This window comes from Cokeromyces recurvatus (genome assembly GCF_025118155.1).
Source record: "Cokeromyces recurvatus strain NRRL 2243 chromosome Unknown BX663scaffold_1, whole genome shotgun sequence".
Lineage (NCBI taxonomy): Eukaryota > Fungi > Mucoromycota > Mucoromycetes > Mucorales > Mucoraceae > Cokeromyces > Cokeromyces recurvatus.
The window spans coordinates 1,736,537-1,753,240 of record NW_026251387.1 but is presented as its reverse complement, the minus strand read 5'-3'; the positions used below and the strand labels follow the sequence as shown (position 1 = coordinate 1,753,240).

General features: G+C 30.4%; 7 protein-coding genes across 7 annotated transcripts; 5 read left to right on the top strand and 2 right to left on the bottom strand.

Annotated features, from left to right (window-relative positions):
* Positions 1 to 280: 280 nt before the first annotated feature.
* BX663DRAFT_493082 (Prefoldin subunit-domain-containing protein) lies at positions 281 to 1,103 on the bottom strand. The gene is made up of 5 exons (XM_051525315.1): positions 934 to 1,103; positions 778 to 879; positions 602 to 709; positions 477 to 531; positions 281 to 404 (listed from the first exon to the last, which is right to left on the bottom strand). Exons 1-5 carry the CDS (start codon positions 1,065 to 1,067, stop codon positions 363 to 365), a joined length of 441 nt encoding a protein of 146 aa, XP_051388116.1. The 5' UTR covers positions 1,068 to 1,103; the 3' UTR covers positions 281 to 362.
* Positions 1,104 to 5,023: 3,920 nt separating this feature from the next.
* Positions 5,024 to 7,614, top strand: BX663DRAFT_446278 (rab-GTPase-TBC domain-containing protein). Its single transcript, XM_051523682.1, has 4 exons — positions 5,024 to 5,906; positions 6,026 to 6,429; positions 6,527 to 6,919; positions 7,017 to 7,614. The coding sequence occupies exons 1-4, from the start codon at positions 5,057 to 5,059 to the stop codon at positions 7,545 to 7,547; spliced, it is 2,178 nt and encodes a 725-aa protein (XP_051388115.1). The 5' UTR covers positions 5,024 to 5,056; the 3' UTR covers positions 7,548 to 7,614.
* BX663DRAFT_493073 (uncharacterized protein) lies at positions 7,615 to 11,519 on the top strand. The gene is made up of 9 exons (XM_051525314.1): positions 7,615 to 7,812; positions 7,876 to 8,087; positions 8,145 to 8,228; positions 8,292 to 8,534; positions 8,606 to 9,303; positions 9,384 to 9,471; positions 9,535 to 9,690; positions 9,769 to 10,944; positions 11,012 to 11,519. Exons 2-9 carry the CDS (start codon positions 8,046 to 8,048, stop codon positions 11,255 to 11,257), a joined length of 2,733 nt encoding a protein of 910 aa, XP_051388114.1. The 5' UTR covers positions 7,615 to 7,812; positions 7,876 to 8,045; the 3' UTR covers positions 11,258 to 11,519.
* BX663DRAFT_493068 (uncharacterized protein) lies at positions 11,511 to 12,912 on the top strand. Its single transcript, XM_051525313.1, has 5 exons — positions 11,511 to 11,748; positions 11,820 to 11,957; positions 12,048 to 12,121; positions 12,184 to 12,496; positions 12,588 to 12,912. Exons 1-5 carry the CDS (start codon positions 11,608 to 11,610, stop codon positions 12,834 to 12,836), a joined length of 915 nt encoding a protein of 304 aa, XP_051388113.1. The 5' UTR covers positions 11,511 to 11,607; the 3' UTR covers positions 12,837 to 12,912.
* A 20-nt stretch (positions 12,913 to 12,932) lies between these two features.
* On the top strand, positions 12,933 to 13,597 carry BX663DRAFT_493065 (uncharacterized protein). The gene has a single exon (XM_051525312.1). It carries the CDS (start codon positions 12,949 to 12,951, stop codon positions 13,465 to 13,467), a length of 519 nt encoding a protein of 172 aa, XP_051388112.1. The 5' UTR covers positions 12,933 to 12,948; the 3' UTR covers positions 13,468 to 13,597.
* A 70-nt stretch (positions 13,598 to 13,667) lies between these two features.
* BX663DRAFT_424693 (interferon-inducible GTPase-domain-containing protein) lies at positions 13,668 to 14,515 on the top strand (the record flags this gene model as incomplete). Its single annotated transcript, XM_051522449.1, has 3 exons — positions 13,668 to 13,902; positions 13,960 to 14,135; positions 14,282 to 14,515. 3 exons carry the CDS (start codon positions 13,668 to 13,670, stop codon positions 14,513 to 14,515), a joined length of 645 nt encoding a protein of 214 aa, XP_051388111.1.
* A 679-nt stretch (positions 14,516 to 15,194) lies between these two features.
* BX663DRAFT_493057 (uncharacterized protein) lies at positions 15,195 to 16,645 on the bottom strand. The gene is made up of 5 exons (XM_051525311.1): positions 16,524 to 16,645; positions 16,199 to 16,469; positions 15,991 to 16,123; positions 15,614 to 15,905; positions 15,195 to 15,542 (listed from the first exon to the last, which is right to left on the bottom strand). The coding sequence occupies exons 1-5, from the start codon at positions 16,608 to 16,610 to the stop codon at positions 15,459 to 15,461; spliced, it is 867 nt and encodes a 288-aa protein (XP_051388110.1). The 5' UTR covers positions 16,611 to 16,645; the 3' UTR covers positions 15,195 to 15,458.
* Positions 16,646 to 16,704: the final 59 nt, after the last annotated feature.

The following is a 16,704-nucleotide window of genomic DNA, read 5'->3' as shown; positions in this document are numbered from 1 at the left end:
CCGAGAAGCACGGCTACAAGTATATTAACCGGCCAGAACTAAATCCGCATGAACAGTTATAGCTTGTTATTAAAAGAGAGTTTATGCTTAAAAAAAGAAACTATTCCTCAGATAATTGAAGAAGATTCTAATAATCAAGCCACCCAGTCATCTTTTGAAGGATTTGTACTGTATTTCGTTAAATGGCTTATTTAATAAACAGTTATAGATCCGATATATTTTCTGTTAAAAAAAAAAAAAAAAAATAAAATAAAATATGGCACTGTTTTCTTTTGAAAGTGCGATATTTAAATATTTTGGCAAAAGATGTACAATTTAATTCTTCTAAATAAAAATAAAAAACTCGTGTTTTCAGAAACATGTTATTGTTGATTCATCAAGATCTCAGATATAGCCTCCAATGCCTAAATGAGATTCATAATTAAAGAAAAAAAAATCATTATGTAAAGCTTTAGATATATACTAATAATACGTACCATTTTTATATGTGCTCTAATTTTATCTGCTTCAGCCGTATGTTTATCTGCTAATCTGTGGTTTTTTTTTAAGATTAATCAAACTATACACATTTTTATCATTTCTTTAAGTTCTTTTATTTTACCTTTGTAAATGTTCTTCCTTCTTTTCAATGAATTCTTTAGCTTCCTTTAAAGTAAATTGAACATGAAATCCAAATCCAACATTGACATATATATATTTTGTATCCGGTCTATTATAAAAATAAAAAAAAAATATTATTATAAAAGTAAAATAAATATATTTAAATATAGCAATTACATATGTGCTTGAACATAGAATTGTGATCCTAGATCAACCATAGTTTTTAAATCCTTTAGATCATTTTGTTCAATAGTCTCAATTTGTACTTTAAGTTTTTCACTATTAGATGGATCAGTTTATTATATTTAATAGTCAAAAAAAAAAATAGATTACTATTCAGATATGGTATTGAAGATCGCATCACGTTCATCAAGCTCACTTTTTAAGGAAGGCTTTAATTTGTTTGTAATAAATTCGTCATATTTCTTGATTAAAGCATTAAGATCTTGTTTTGTAGTTTCTGTCATTAAAAATATCAAAATAAATTTAGATATACGTTGACGTTTCTTTATTTTTCAAAGGAAATTATTTTATTTTTATTTTGTTTTTTTTTTCCTGAATATTTGAAAGACAGCTTTGTAAACAAAAATGGAGTATGTCTATCATGTATATTCTTTATTTACTGGGTTGAATATTCAATGAAAGAAAAGATGGATAAAAGAAATTAGCATCTTTTAGAATAAAGGATAAAAAAAAAAGTGAGTAGCTACGACACAATTAATGAGTGAAGAAAGAAGAAAGAAATATTTGTTATGGAGGAGAAAGTAACTAGAGTTCAGTAACAATGCAAACTCTCTAATTTTAGTCTAACATTCAATGCTTTCCTTCAGTAAGTTGGTGGTATTGGATAGGATAGAGTACATAAAGATTATACTTTATTATTAACGATTTTTATGGTTTTTGAAATATTAAATTGGTAATGTCAAAATTTTGGTTATCATTCTCATAAATATCAAAAAATTTCTAATCTTATTAAGAGTTTCATTAATTATTTCTTTTTTCATACTTCAATCATGGGAATAGAAATAGTGTGCAACTATGAACTTTAATGGTGAACGAATATTTATAGGAGTGCACGTATTATAATACGTTAATAAGCCTGTTTTGTTTTTATTATTTGTATTTTAAGATCACTAAGAATGGAGCGAATACACCTCTTTGAAATGTATATTGAATTTGAATGAATAGGATTCGAGTTCAGAAATATAATCATTACGCACTAAAAGAGCAACTCTATTTCTGGTGGGACAACTGATATCAAAAATTCCATTATTATATATTTCAGTTTAAGTCGTTATTTAACAGAATCTTTCAGGATCGAACCATTAATCCTTAACATGTTTATCTCAATCAAAGATATTAGTTCATTTATACACTTTGAAAGAATGTAAACAGCCATGGTATAATCAATGAAAGTCATGCGCTTAACCACTACCTTTACGAATATATATGTTTCCTATTTATGTATTTTGGAACATGACTGCTTAAACTGCAAAGATAAAAGAAAAAAAAATACAGGATAAACTATTAAATAACCTTTTGATTATATCAAAGTTTTCAACAAAATTATTGCTTCAGTTAAACCTATAGTTAGGAGCTCCTAGCAAAGTAACTTTAAAATAATCTATTGCTGGCTGTACATTTTTTATTCAATTCTTTTTAAGCAAAAAAAAAAAAAAAAAAAAAAAAAAAAAAAAAAAAAAAAAAAGCAACATTGAAAAATAAAGTTAGTACTTGATAGCTGTATTAATGATACTGTCCCAGTTAACCCCATATATCAATGCATTAACCTTAACCTTAAAGAAAAAAAAAGAAAGGTCTACTAAGTGAGAATATGAAGAGTTGCGTTGAAGAGAAAAATATGAAAGTACTGTGATGATATCTTAATACACTTTCTCTTTTATTTGTGAATCTTGAAACGTATAATTCCCTACTCTTACTATGTTATAGTAGTAAATATATTACTAACAGACAAAATCCTTTTAATTGTATATACACATATAGAGGTATCTAGGCAACTAATAACAATTGTAATCAAAAATAGTAGAAAGGCTTTATGAAGATAAAAGATATAAATTCGTTCTGAGTGTTACTGGTCAAATTGCTTGCGTTGAACTAACTAGTAAAAGCTTTAAATGATAAGAAGGATAAATGAAAAGTATATATAAAGTTAGAATAAACTTATACGTAGTTACTGATAAGAACCTTTATGCATTATTTTTGTTTTCAAAGCTTAGTTACTAGTTACAGTTAAAAAAGTTAGTGTTATATATGCATTTTCAGTAGATGTAAAAAGCAGTCGGTTTAAAGGGATACCATTCTTTATAAATAACTCTAGTTATTATCAATTCAATTCTACAATAAAGATTTATGACAGCAAACTATTCATATATTGTATTTTTCAGCAAATAAGAGAAAATTTCAGAAAAAATAAGAGAAAATTATTGGAACAAATAAGAGAAAATTTTAGGTCAATTAAGAGAAAGTCCAAGAAAAATTAAGAGAAAAAAAAAATGGCAATTAGTAGAAAGCACTTTTCTCACTATTATTAACAAAAAATGGATATTGACTTTGATATGAACGAAATTTCTCTACGCGACGATGACATTGAAGCTGTACCTGAAATCATTGTCAGCGTAATGTCAATGATGAGAAAGAAGTGGGAGTACAACATCACTGCATCAGCCATGGAGTTAGATGAAGATGCGACGATGGAGCTGAAGGAAGGGTACGAGGGTGATGAGGCCAGCAATAGCTCGGATAAGGAGGAAAATGAAGCTGATGTACAAGGTAGTGAGAGCGATTTGAAAGAAGAGAAGCCTCTCAGAGATCTGGCCGAAAAAAAAGACGCCGCTAGCAATGCTAGACGTGTGTACACTCAGCAAGATATCAACAAGCTTATTTCCCTGTTAATTGAACAGGTTCCTGTAAAAGATGCAGCTTTAAAAACAGGAATAAATGAGAAATCAGCTTACCGTTTCAAATCGCAATGGCAGAAAACAGGGGAAATACCTCAACAGAAAAAAAGAGGGCGCAAAATGGGAACTGTCTCTGAGCTTACTGAAAAACACACAAAGTTTATTACCGACATTGTTGATGAGTGTTCAACTGCAACTGTAGCTGGAATACACGAGTTGTTGCTCAAAGAATTTCCAAGTCTCTCCGTGAGCCCATCCGCAGTATACAGACATCTTAGAACCAGCTGTGCACTATCTATGAAGAAGTTGGAGAAAATTTCATCTGCTAGAAACTCGGAAGAAACTCTTAAGAAGAGAAAGGAGACCATCCTTCAATGGCTAGCTGATAAAAATATGGACTTTGAGAATAATTGCGTTTTTTTGGATGAAGTAGGGTTCAATTTACACATGACACACACTCGTGGCTGGTCCAAGATAGGAGAACCTGCTAAAACAACTGTCCCTGCTTCAAAAGGCACCACAATAACCATTCTTGGTGCCATCTCTAGCGCCAGCATTATTGACATCTCTTTGAGAAAGCCAATATTAGTTTCGGGAGCTAAGAAGAGAAGAATAGATGGGAAGGTTGTTACAACGACAGCTAAGGTTGGAACTAGGACTGAGCACTATTTAAATTACTTGAGTAATGTGATGGATGTTCTTGACCGAAATAATATGAAGGGCTTTTACTTGGTAATGGATAATGCTCCCATACATAAGCCAGCTACAGTAAGAAACTTAATAGAAAGCAGAGGCTATAAGTGTGCATATCTTCCGCCGTACTCACCATTCCTAAACCCAATTGAGCTATTCTGGTCGAAGGTGAAGTATGGCGTCAAAAGAAGCCCTTTCGAAACTGGTGAGACACTCACACCCAGAATAATGGATGCCTGCTCCAAAGTAACTAAGAAAGACTGCCAGGGCTGGATTCGCCATTCTCTCAGATTCTTTGAAAAGTGTTTAGCCCTGGAGAAAAACTTATGAGATTTAAGTATAAGTAAATTTTTTGCTAATTGCCATTTTTTTTTCTCTTAATTGACCTAAAATTTTCTCTTATTTGTTCAATAATTTTCTCTTATTTGTCCAATAATTTTCTCTTATTTTATCCAATAATTTTCTCTTATTTGCTGAAAAATACAATATTCCAAAGAGAAAGATTTTCTATTATAACAGCACTAGATTTGATTATACTAAAGCCTCAGATCTTAGAGTAATACGCTGTATTGTTGTAAATGTATGAATAAAGACGTTTATTATAGTTTAAGAAAGAATATTCCCATTAAAAATCTATTATGAAACATACAATTTATTTCTAATTTAGAAGTATTCCTTTTCTTTCTTTACCTCCACATTCTTTTTTTTTTTTCTTTTTTTATTTCCGCAAAAGTGTGACTAAAAAGTGCCCTTATTTTATTTTTATTTTTATTTTTTAATTATTCCTTTTTTTTTTTTATTTCTTTTTTTTTATCAATTGTTTAAATATCAAGTAAAATTTAATTATGACCAAGTCGGAATTTGATGCTAATATAATTGATGAGGAAAAAGAGCAGCAGACAGAGTCAATTGATTTTGCCATAGATCATAAAGTAGATAGACTTACACTTACAAAGCAATCCTCTACTTGTTCTTCAAATAACAGTAGCCATCCTTCTTTTGCTACAGAGGATAATGACGACAAAAGTGATTATTCTAAAGAAAATGACGGTAGTAGCAGTAGTCAAAGTTCTATTGATACAATGACTGGAGAAAAAAGTAATGATACCAATGTTATTTCAAATAATCAAACACTTGCTATGAACAGTCATCATCATCGTCGTCGTGGTCGCGCTTTAACTGTAACACAAAATAATACTCGGCCATTCATAGAACAGCAACAAAATTTATTTGTACCAGATCAAGATGAAAAGTTTGATACGATCGATATTCATGACCAAATTCACGAATTAGACCAAACAATCATTGTTCCTGACGGTCATCAGAAGGACGATCAAGAGGATAGTAACAATAATTCGGACTCAGATCACACCTCTTCTGTAGAAAATATGAAAAGACATAAGAGAGATGAAAGTTATCGTTCCACCATGTCTTCCATTCATTCCTATGCTTCAAGTGCTTCTAATTATGATACGCTTTTAGCTCGACTCGATTCCTGCAATAGTATTAAAAATGCCCAGTTATACAATTCTCCTGCATTTGATAATAAGCATTCATCTACTACTATTTCATCAACTATGACAATGATGGATGTTGATAAACAACAAGAAGAAAGGCTTACTTCTAATTTAGCACATGAAGAAAAAGAAGAAGAAGAATCTAATACAAGACAAGAAGAAAATGACTTTGATTGGGGTAAAAACTAGATCCTATTCTCTCTCCTACCTTCCTCACTTCCCTCCCTTCTCTCCTTTCTCTCCCTCCTTTTTTTTTTTTTATTAATACTTATTATCTACACCTATGATTTGTTTTAGAATTTTGGTCAAAATTAATTTTGGATTTTAATAATGCTGTCAAGTCAGAACCCAAAATGTTATCCTATCATATTGAAAGAGGAGGTATTCCACCCTCATTAAGAGGCATGATTTGGCAATTATTGGCAAAGAGTAAAAACTTGGACCTTGAAGATAAATACATGCAGTTGTTGAAGTTGGAATCTGTTTATGAAAAGGCAATTATACGTGACCTACCAAAAGTCATCATTGCAGCCTCTGTTTATGATATGCAATCTGATAATCTTGTGAATCATGACCAACAACAAGAAAGTCAACAACAAAGAGAAGCACTGTTTAATGTAGTGAAAGCCTATTCTTTATACGATACTGAGGTAGGCTATAGTCAAGGATTATTACATATCGTGAGTCCATTACTTTTAAATGTAAGAAGTTTAACACATGATGAATATATTACATATATATTACATATATTTGCATACATATATAACTTTTTTTTTCTGTTTATCATTAACTAACTAGATGCCAGAGGAAGAGGCATTTTGTGTTGTAGTACAATTAATGAACAAGTATAATTTACGAGCCCATTTTTTACCTCAATCTGATTTATTATCTCAAAGATTATACCAGTTGGAAGGTTTAATAGCGGATCATTTACCACATATTCAAAGACATTTAAAAGAATACGGAGTCAAATCAAGTATATTTGCTTATCCCTGGTTTAGTACATTATTTTCTTTCAAATTTCCTTTAGATGCTGTCTATAGAATCTACGATGTGATCTTTACGGAAGGTATTATGTCTCTATTTCGATTTGCATTAGCTTTATTAGAAAAGAATCAATCCACTATTCTAAGCTTAGAGTTTGAAGATTTAACTAATTTCTTGAAAAATGGTCTACTTGAGATATATCATGTATGCGTATAACTATAGATGTCATATCGATTATAAATATATATATATATATTCAACTTTTAATCTTTTATATACATATATACATGTATATTCGTAGGGTGATATGAACCAGCTCGTAAAAGATGCCTTTCAAATTTGTTTTACTACTAAAAGATTAGATCGTTTAGCAAAAGAATTTCATGTACAAACAGCTAAAGCAAATAGCGGTGCTGAAGTGATTGAGACGCTAAAACAACAAAATAAAAGTTTAACAGAATCCATTCAAAAGTTGGATCAAGACTATAAGAACCTGAATAAAGAGCATACTGAAGTAGCTGCAGAGCTAATCTCTGCTAAAATGGATATAGTACGTATTCATGATGAAAATGAAACTTTGAAGCAACAAGCAAATGATCTTAAAAGGACCTTAGAGACATTACCAGCTGAAGTAGAGGCACGCGTAAAAGAAGAAATGGAAATTTTATATACCAAAAATGTAGCCCTTGTTGAAAGAAATTCAGCACTTGAAGACCAACTGGCGTATATGGAAAACATGATTATTGAAATTACAGAGAAATATTCTGAAAGTGAAAAAGAAAGAGAAGGTTTACGACAAAGATTAATTGATTTAAAACGTTTAATGAGTTGAAAATTTTATTTTTTAAAAGTCCACAACTTTTTTTTTTTTCACCTTCTTCTTCTTCTTCATTGTTATATAATTTTAAAATTTGAATGGATGATATTAATAAACTATTGGAAAGATCAGGTCTTCTAGCGTTAAAAGAATCTGGTTTAACTATAGTTTCTTTATTTGGTGTTTCTGAAAATAACGATCTACTGCTTCTCTATCAAATATAGTCGTTACATTGGCTAATCGTATTGTTGGCGCTAACGTTTTTACTTCAAGAAATGAGGTAAGCAGATATAGTTTTAAAAACTGAATTCCATCCTGTTTATTTTTTTTTTCGCCTTTATAGCCTTTAAATGAGAATACTTTGGAGGTAAAATGCAGAAATTAAGCAACTCCATGTTCATCAGGTTTTTATTTTTATTTTCATTTTTTTTTTATTTTTTGCGTGTTTTATTTTAGCTTGCAGAAGGGCTTCAATTTTATGTGGATACAAAGTCAAAAACAATTTATTTATTCATGGATTCTAATTTAGATGTAACAGTGTTTTCAAAGGAAAAGGTAAACAGTCATATTATTAAGGTGTTAAAGGCTTCAAATTAATTTAATATAAAAAAGTCTTTCCCCGCTAGTCTAATGGATTATCAATCAAGTATAATGAGAGGCTTACTTTTTATGATGATAATATCCCATTTAGTCGTGGTAAAGTATATTACCTTCCATTTATTTTTATTTTTAGTTTTCCTAATCTATATTTTGTTTTAGCCTATATTACCTCCATCTTTATTGCCTGCAGATTTCTTGTCAACACTTGTATCACTTTCACAAGCCAAGTCAAATATGCATACACATTTAGCTCAGTATCAAAGTTCTTGTTGGAAATATTGGAATATTTCGGTACCTAATGCTTTATTTGAAAAGAAAGAAAACGAACGTTCTAATTCAACACTAATGGGTTGGTGGGGGCCTGCAAAAGGTGTCCCAATTTTAGTTTTCATAATTACAGACGTAAGTTAAGAATCATAAAGGAAGCATTATTTTCGGTTCTTTTTTTTTTTTTTCTAAATTATATTATCTAGGTTCCATTTTCAAATATTATACCGACAGCTATCAAGCGAATGCAAGATGCCCTTCAAACTAAAGTAAAAAACATGTTTCGTGCTTTACATTTAATGCCATCAAGACCAGAAGGAAGCACTCATCATCTTCCCGTCGAAGTTCGATCTTTATTTCTATTACCATCGGGTAGTCAACCTGTTATTCATATTATACCTGCACCAACAAAAGAAATAAATGAAAGCATGGAATCTGATCTATTACTTTTTAATTTTGATAAGCCACCTTCTTTAGCATCCAGCATTCAAGATTTATTATCTACTTCTGAAACTAACTTACCTTCAGTTACACTTTATCATGAATATAGTGACAAGTTGTTAAAGAATTTTGTAACTATTTGGACAAAAACAGCTATTTATCGACATCCTTTACACCATCATCATCATCATCATACTAATATGGGCCGAAAACTTGCAAGTCAAAATGATGATAATTTCAAGGCGACATCAACACCTTTACCTACACCAATGCAATTTGCTTCAGCTGTTGTGCCTTTACTTTCCTTTTTATTCAACAAGCCTATCACTGAAAATGGCGTTGATTTTAAAAAAATTATTACAACACAATTTCCAAGTACGAAAGGTATGATACAGCAAATTGAAGTCATTTTAAGAAAAAAGATCAAAGATAATATAGAGATTGAACGAGTATTTTCTAAAAGGTATAAATCATATTTATTTATTTTTCTCTTCAAAAAAAAAAAAGGGTAATTTAATCATGTATTTATGTGTGCATGTTTAGCCATTGTATGGAAATTATGCAAAAATGCAACGAAGTATATTTACAGGATTCTCCACCTTATTATGCTGAAAAATATCATGAATGGAAGGTATAATGAAAAAAAAAAGACACTTATACCTATTTGTACTTTATATTGATTTTCTATTGCTAGAAAAACAATGTTATACGAATGTATTATTCATTAGCTCGTGGTCCTTGTAAAGAAGAATATGCAGTGCGACTCCAGCGTGACTGTGATGCTGTTTGGAAAGGGGGAAGACAAAGTTGTGAGCATGTTAGTTTAACAGGGAAAACATGTCGTTTAAAGGTAAATAGTATAATTATATGAATATACATGTATATATATATATATAGAGATAGATAACTTAGTGTCAATAATAATTAGATTGATCATGAATTGGATACAACTTTTTCAAAATCTGCTAGAGATGAAAGAAGTAGTATGATTGATACAGCAAAACATAATAGTGGCATTACTTTCTTTCACGCATGTAATTGTGGTAAATCACAGAGAGTTAGAGATGATCCTTTTGAAGTAGAAGATGCAAATATTAGATTTTATAACAAATTTGATTGTTGTTTAATACCTGGTAGAGCTGCTTTAGATATATGTAAATCCAAGTATGGAGAAAAGCAGGATTTAGTATTAAATTACGATGAAATACCTGCGTATGATATTTCGCTTTTATATCTCGGTCCTGCTAGTTTTTATAAAAATAATATAGGACTTGATAAAGTGGAAGGATTTACGAGTAATACAAACTTTTTAATTCCATGGTCAATGACTACTACTAGTGAAATAAAGCTTAGACAACAAGAAATGGCCAATGCGGATACTACTAGTCAACAACAAGATAAAGCTCCATCTTCGTCCTCTGCAACAGCACAAGATAATAATACAGAATGGCCCTTACTTGGAAAGTCACCACCATCAACGCTTAAACCGGCTCCTACACCTATTACAGTTGCCCCCTTAGACGTATTTCCTGCTCTTGGTTCTAATCTACCCTCCACACATACACCGACTCTATCTACACCAACAACGATAACGATGCCTAATACATCAAATCGTCAATTATTTGATACACGGCGTAGGAGATATCATCGTGGAAGAGAACGTCTTCAGGGACTTGTTCGTGGTTATGTTGGTGCTGAATATGAATGTCCATTTGGCCATCGATTTCTTAGTTGTGGTGATGGACGTGTCTGTAAGCTTGGCCACAAAGGGCATCCAAAGGAGCATGGCAACTATTTTGTTCATCAAGATTTACCCGTTTATATAATTTGTCCCTGTACTTATGCTAATAATACTAGCAATAGTAATAGTAGTAGTAGTAGTAGTAATAATAATAATAATAATAACAGTCTAAGCAATAATGCTATTAGTAGCAATAGTCATATGATATTAGGTCATTCTTCTGTTACTGTTGCTGCTGCTACTGCTGCTGCTACAACGAATGGTAGTAGCCATCATTTAGAAGTGATTGCTCAGTTGCAACGTTTATATGTTGTTACCCCTGATGAGCCAGCTATTACTATCTCTATTGAACCAAAGATAAAGGTAAGTTTATCTATAGCTATAGCTATATATATATATATAATTTGGATTATTTAAGTGTATCATATAGATTCATGTCTCTGGTAAAGAAGAGGACTTTCATATTTTGGATCTCGGTATAAGTGATAGTTTAGCTCTTGGACCTAATAGTACCTATGTGGTTCGTTTACCATTTATATACCGCGATAATAATGGATCTCCTATACCAGTTGAGTTAGACGTACAAAAAAGACTAAAAAGTGCTTTCTTACAAAAAGATTGTATCAAATTTCATTACAAGGAATCTACAAAATGGAGTATATCTACTGCAATATAAACAAGTACAATAGTGAGACTACCACTTTTATATATATATACATACATATATATATATATATTATAATGATGTATTGTACAAAAACAACAACAAATAACTCATATTAATGGTTGATGCAGAACGAACGAAAGAGCACCCGGGTTCATTTTTTTTTCTTCCTAGTTTAATGCATAGAATCTTAATTTACATTGATACGAGAAGCATTGTCTTTTTTATGATTGGCTAAAATATCTTTTATAAGTCATGCAAAATTAAAAAAAAAAAAAAAAAAAAAAAAAAAAAAAAAAAAACTCTTTTTTCTTCTTTTTTATTTTATATATATTCATATACGCTTATATATTATACATGGTATGGACGAGAATCTGTTTATTAGAGTTTTAGGAAGTGTTTATAAACAAGCAGCTAAAGAATGTGTACCAGTAAATGATAAATCTACATTTATCATTAGTTCATTGTTATGCATTGGGCTCGTCATTTCATATTTACCTCAAGTAAGACATTGTTATTAAACATCATAAGGAACAAAAGATATATATGTGAAATTGGTTTATTTTTATTTTAGCATCTTCGAATCATTTTAAATAAAACAAGTGAAGGCTTTAGTTCTTGGTTTTTGTTGTTAGGTGTTGTGTCTTCATCTTCAAGTTTTTTAAATATTATTTTATTGCAATGGGATGCTATTGTTTGTTGTAAATCACTTGTAAGTTTGTTTTTGTTATAGGTACTAACGAGGAGAGAAGGAAGGTTTATTCTAATTTATTTTAAAATATATGTTTATATACATATATAGTCTACAGGTACTTGCATTGAAGGTTTAATGGGAATTGTTCAAATTGGTCTTCAATGGGCCATGTTTAGTTTAGTGTAAATGCATTCTCATTACCATTGTGAAACATTAACAATTAGGACCTCATTCTTTTTAATAGCTTTTTACTATTTTTATTATATTTCCCAGAAAGTAAAAAAAGAGAACTTCACGCTCCTGCTTTGCTGCATTTGGACTTGCCAAATAAACTTCAATCTAGAATTTCACAAGAATGGAAAGTAAGTTTAATTATTGCTGCCATCTGTATTGGTCATCTTGCCCTTTCCTTTTTTATCTCTGTCTTGTTATTGGCTATCGTAGGTGGTCCTGAGCATTGGCAGACAGATTATTGGGCTGGCTTTTTAGGTATCTTGAGTATGATCCTTGCCTCTCTACAATACCTGCCACAAATCTGGAAAACCTGGAAAAGCAAGGTAACAAATAATGATAATATTTTTTTTTTGGTTGTTTAACAGCATCAAATACATATTTATATGTATATCTCATATTCACACTGTATTCTAGAGGATTGGAGCTTTAAGTATACCGATGATGATGCTACAAACTCCTGGAACTGCACTATTTGTTTATTCTTTAATTGTACGTCCAGGAACAAATTGGACAGCATGGCTTACGTATTTAGTTACAGGTATCCTACAAGGCACACTTTTAATCATGTGTATCACATGGCATTTTAGAAATAAGAAACTGGGTATCAATGATCTTGATACTACAGAAGAAGAGTCTAACGAAAATACCCCTCTTTTACATTAAAAAAAAAATGTGTATAACCGTCACATCCTACTCATCTTCTTATTTAGCAAAAATAAAAACTTTTATTTTATTCATATTTATTTATTTATTTATTTATTTTCCATCTACAAATATGAAAGATCAGGTAGATTATAACGTAAATGATTATATTTCACTCACAAAGATCTGGCAAGAAGATCCTACAGCCTATCTTAGTCGATATTATTCCTTATTTTATAAAACTTCTAATGAGCCCTTAAACCGAGCCAGTATCTATGTCCGTCAAACACCAAGTAAAGTGTGTGTATTAGGCATTTCAGATGTGTCGTTGATGAATGATGTTGATCAAGTTCGCCTGTATACTAATCACATTGGTAATAAAGTGAAATCAGATACGATTCTTTGTGATTTAATCAACAAAGATGGACAAGTTATCAGTCACGTTCGAGCAGAGATGGAAGGAAAGTTATTAGAATTGAATAAACGGTTTGAAGAAAAGGAGAGCTGTCAATCTCTATTAAAAGATGGACATCATATGGATATTGGGTTTATTGCAATTATTTTACCAAAGACAGAAGATACGAAAATCCAATTAAAAGACTTTCAAACCGAAGAAGAATACAATATTGAAAAAGAAAAACAAAAGGCCTAATAAGGATAAAGTCATGTGGTAGTTGGTGATATTCCCGATTTTGTGTGATATCAAGTGCTGTATTTACTACTATTGTGTGTATATATTATTATTATTACTATTTTCTCTTTTTTTTTTTTTTTTTTCTTTTTTTACTTTTTTCATTCTTTTTTTTTTTTCATTATTTTTATTTTTAATATACATTTATAAATATAAAAAGAATGGGACAAGCAACTTCTTCACCAAAGTCACTCTCATTTTTTCGTAAAGATCCTGTATCAAATGAATATGAAGATATTTCAAATAAATTTACAAAGGCAACTGTGTCTACATTAGCCGTGCCTGTCATTATTGTCGCTTATCCAGTTTTAAATGCTTACACTTTTCATGATTTAGATATTACTGGATTTAAAATTGTAGATGGTGCTATTGGAGGTTTATTAGGTGTTATTGGATGTATGTAATAGTCCGTTTATATAATAATAATAATAATATTAATATGTATGTAAAAAGGGCCATTGGCACCATTTATGGCAGTTTGGGGTGCACTTTGTATGAATTTTAAGGAAAGACCTTCTTTACCATTACGAATAAAATCAGACATTTTACAAAAGGCAGAACAAGAAATCAAATTGAATACCACCTTATTTTATAATATTGCTATTGTAGGATGTTCAGGAACGGGAAAGGTAAGGTAAATAAAGAAATGAATAAAAAGGCGAGAGAGAGAGAGAGAGAGAGAGAGGGGGAGAGAGATATATAGTATATAAATATATATATATATATATCAATATTTATATACATATATATTAATTGTAATGGGAGGAAAGTATAGAGCTCTATTGTGAATGCTATTCGGGGATATAAAGATACACATCCTAAAGCATCCAAAGTAGGAGAAGTTGAAACAACAGCAGTACCTATACACTATATACATCCGGATTTAGCATCTATGGCTATTTGGGATATGCCAGGTGTAGGCACAAAAAGTCATTCTAGAGATACTTATTTTGATGATAATTTTTTATGTGCCTTTGATTTATTAGTTATAGTAGTTGGTAATAGGTAAGTTGAATGGAAGAGAGGAAAAGAAAAACAAGCCTGATGTAATAGGATACTTTTCAGACTAAAAATAAAAATAAAAGATTGATGCAGGATGATATTGAAATTGCTTTAAAAGCAAAAGAACATAAAATTCCAGTTTTATTTGTTCGTAGTAAAGCAGATCAAGCAAGTACAAAAAAATAGATCTAGAATATACGCATAAATATACTAAATATGAATATTGTGTAGGCAATTCAAAGTAAAACAAAAAGACATGAAGGTGATCATGAATATCAATGGGCTACTGCAGTGGGTGAACTTGTTCTTGAAGTAAGTAAATAAAAGTTAAATATTTATAGATGTATTATTCATTCAAATTTATTACGTGAATAGGTTAAAGATTCAGTTTATACGCAACTTCGTCAACAACAGTTAAATACAAAGAAATTATTTATAGTCTCAGCAGAAACGCTTTATCAATTTGTTGCAACCATCAATAAACAAGAAGAAAGAAAGTTACTTCGATTAATTGATGAAGAAAGATTTATTACAGCATTAATTGAAGGAGTTTTCACAAAGAGACGTTATATCGAAAAGCAAGTTAAATTAGAAGAAAAGAAAAAGAAAAAACTTCAAAGACCCTCTAGTCAACAAGCTTCTACAAACAGTAGTCCTATTCCTTCTAGTCATGTTCCAAACCCTTACCCTTACCCTTAAATAATAATAATAATAATAAACATTTATATTATTTATTATAGGTGAAATCTTCTAGTCATATTCATCTATTCCTGAGGGTAATTACTCCCAAAAAAAAACATTGAATACTCCTTTTTTATTATTATTGTGTATGTGTCACAATATAAGAACGTACAAGTACATTACTAGTTATATCATGACTTATGTATGTATATAGAAGAAGATATCTATGTGTGTGCTTCAATATTTACAATATGATAAAGTCATTATTCTTATCGTCCTTCTTCTAATAAAAATGGTGTAATTTCATTATTATCTGTAAGAGTAGTAGTAATATCACGTTTGCAAATAGGACACTATATAATAATACATGGGTGGGGAAGGTTTTAGTGATAGGATGACAAAATGAATATTTATGTTTCATTACCAGTTTCTTTTGAGTGGTTAACCAAGCATCTACGCATAAAATATGAAATTGATGCTGACAAGGTAAAACTCTTAATTCATCCCCCGTTTGATATTCTTCCAAGCAAATCGTACAACACTCAAGATCCTTTTCTGTCCTATTAAATATCTTGACAGTTAATCGTGAAACAATTGAAATAGGTGCCAATTCTCTTCTACGTTGTATTCCTTGTCTAATTTTCCAGGAGATATAAATGAAAGCCAACATGATACAAGGAGATAAAATTACAATAATAAGAATGTCAATCAATTGCCTATATAATAATTATTTGATTAAATTTCTATGCAAATACTCTCCCTTTTTATCTATTTATCTCCTCTTTTTATTATCTACTTTACCAAGTTTTATCCATTTCATCATATTGTAAAATTGCCATCATAGGTCTGTCTAATAATTTGGATAAAAACAATATTTTCTTATATTCATTCTTGGCTAAAAATACACTAGGAATCATAATATCTGAACTATCTCCTATCATAATGAATAGGGCTTAGTTGCCTTATTTTGAATTGATAGTAAACAATAACAACCATAAATTTAACTTACCTGGTGAATACATAGTTATCCAATTAGAATGAATCGGATCACCTACAATCACAGCTATTGCACCACTCTGTTGCATGTTTCTTACTTTTGTTATAAATGAACATCCTCCTCTACTTAATAATGCAATCCAATTATTATACATTTGTGGCATCTTAACTCGATTACAGCCTGTTGGATCTTGTTCAGGTTCGATAATATAACCTACTTTACCATCTTTCGACATCTTGGGTCCAAAAGCAGCACTTCTATCTTCCAATGTTTCATTAGATAACTAAATAAGAATAACTTAATTTAAAAAATCATTGTAAAAAGTCTTTTTCTTTACTGTAACATATATTGTTCCATAAACAAAAGTAAAATGGATTCCAACTATAAAATAATAAATAAACAAGGATGATGGCTTCATAAGCATCTTGCTCTTATACAAATACAATTTGATGTTTAAAGAATAAGAATAAGAAGAATAATAAAAAAAAACTTAAATTATCATAGTTTTGTTTACAATG

Excerpts from the sequence above, each read along its gene's own strand:
- BX663DRAFT_493082 (XM_051525315.1), bottom strand. The coding sequence starts at position 1,067 with ATGACAGAAACTACAAAACAAGATCTTAATGCTTTAATCAAGAAATAT. Across the intron at positions 710-777 it reads TTCTATGTTCAAGCACATAT|ACCGGATACAAAATATATAT; the intron begins GTAATTGCTATA and ends TTTTTATAATAG. Across the intron at positions 532-601 it reads AAGGAAGAACATTTACAAAG|ATTAGCAGATAAACATACGG; the intron begins GTAAAATAAAAG and ends AAAAAACCACAG.
- BX663DRAFT_446278 (XM_051523682.1), top strand. The coding sequence starts at position 5,057 with ATGACCAAGTCGGAATTTGATGCTAATATAATTGATGAGGAAAAAGAG. Across the intron at positions 6,430-6,526 it reads TGAGTCCATTACTTTTAAAT|ATGCCAGAGGAAGAGGCATT; the intron begins GTAAGAAGTTTA and ends TTAACTAACTAG. Across the intron at positions 6,920-7,016 it reads GTCTACTTGAGATATATCAT|GGTGATATGAACCAGCTCGT; the intron begins GTATGCGTATAA and ends GTATATTCGTAG.
- BX663DRAFT_493073 (XM_051525314.1), top strand. The coding sequence starts at position 8,046 with ATGGATTCTAATTTAGATGTAACAGTGTTTTCAAAGGAAAAG. Across the intron at positions 8,088-8,144 it reads CAGTGTTTTCAAAGGAAAAG|TCTTTCCCCGCTAGTCTAAT; the intron begins GTAAACAGTCAT and ends AATATAAAAAAG. Across the intron at positions 8,229-8,291 it reads TAATATCCCATTTAGTCGTG|CCTATATTACCTCCATCTTT; the intron begins GTAAAGTATATT and ends ATTTTGTTTTAG.
- BX663DRAFT_493068 (XM_051525313.1), top strand. The coding sequence starts at position 11,608 with ATGGACGAGAATCTGTTTATTAGAGTTTTAGGAAGTGTTTATAAACAA. Across the intron at positions 11,749-11,819 it reads TCATTTCATATTTACCTCAA|CATCTTCGAATCATTTTAAA; the intron begins GTAAGACATTGT and ends TTTTTATTTTAG. Across the intron at positions 11,958-12,047 it reads TTGTTTGTTGTAAATCACTT|TCTACAGGTACTTGCATTGA; the intron begins GTAAGTTTGTTT and ends ATACATATATAG.
- BX663DRAFT_493065 (XM_051525312.1), top strand. The coding sequence starts at position 12,949 with ATGAAAGATCAGGTAGATTATAACGTAAATGATTATATTTCACTCACA.
- BX663DRAFT_493057 (XM_051525311.1), bottom strand. The coding sequence starts at position 16,610 with ATGCTTATGAAGCCATCATCCTTGTTTATTTATTATTTTATAGTTGGA. Across the intron at positions 16,124-16,198 it reads GATAACTATGTATTCACCAG|GAGATAGTTCAGATATTATG; the intron begins GTAAGTTAAATT and ends TCATTATGATAG. Across the intron at positions 15,906-15,990 it reads GATGAAATGGATAAAACTTG|GCAATTGATTGACATTCTTA; the intron begins GTAAAGTAGATA and ends ATTATTATATAG.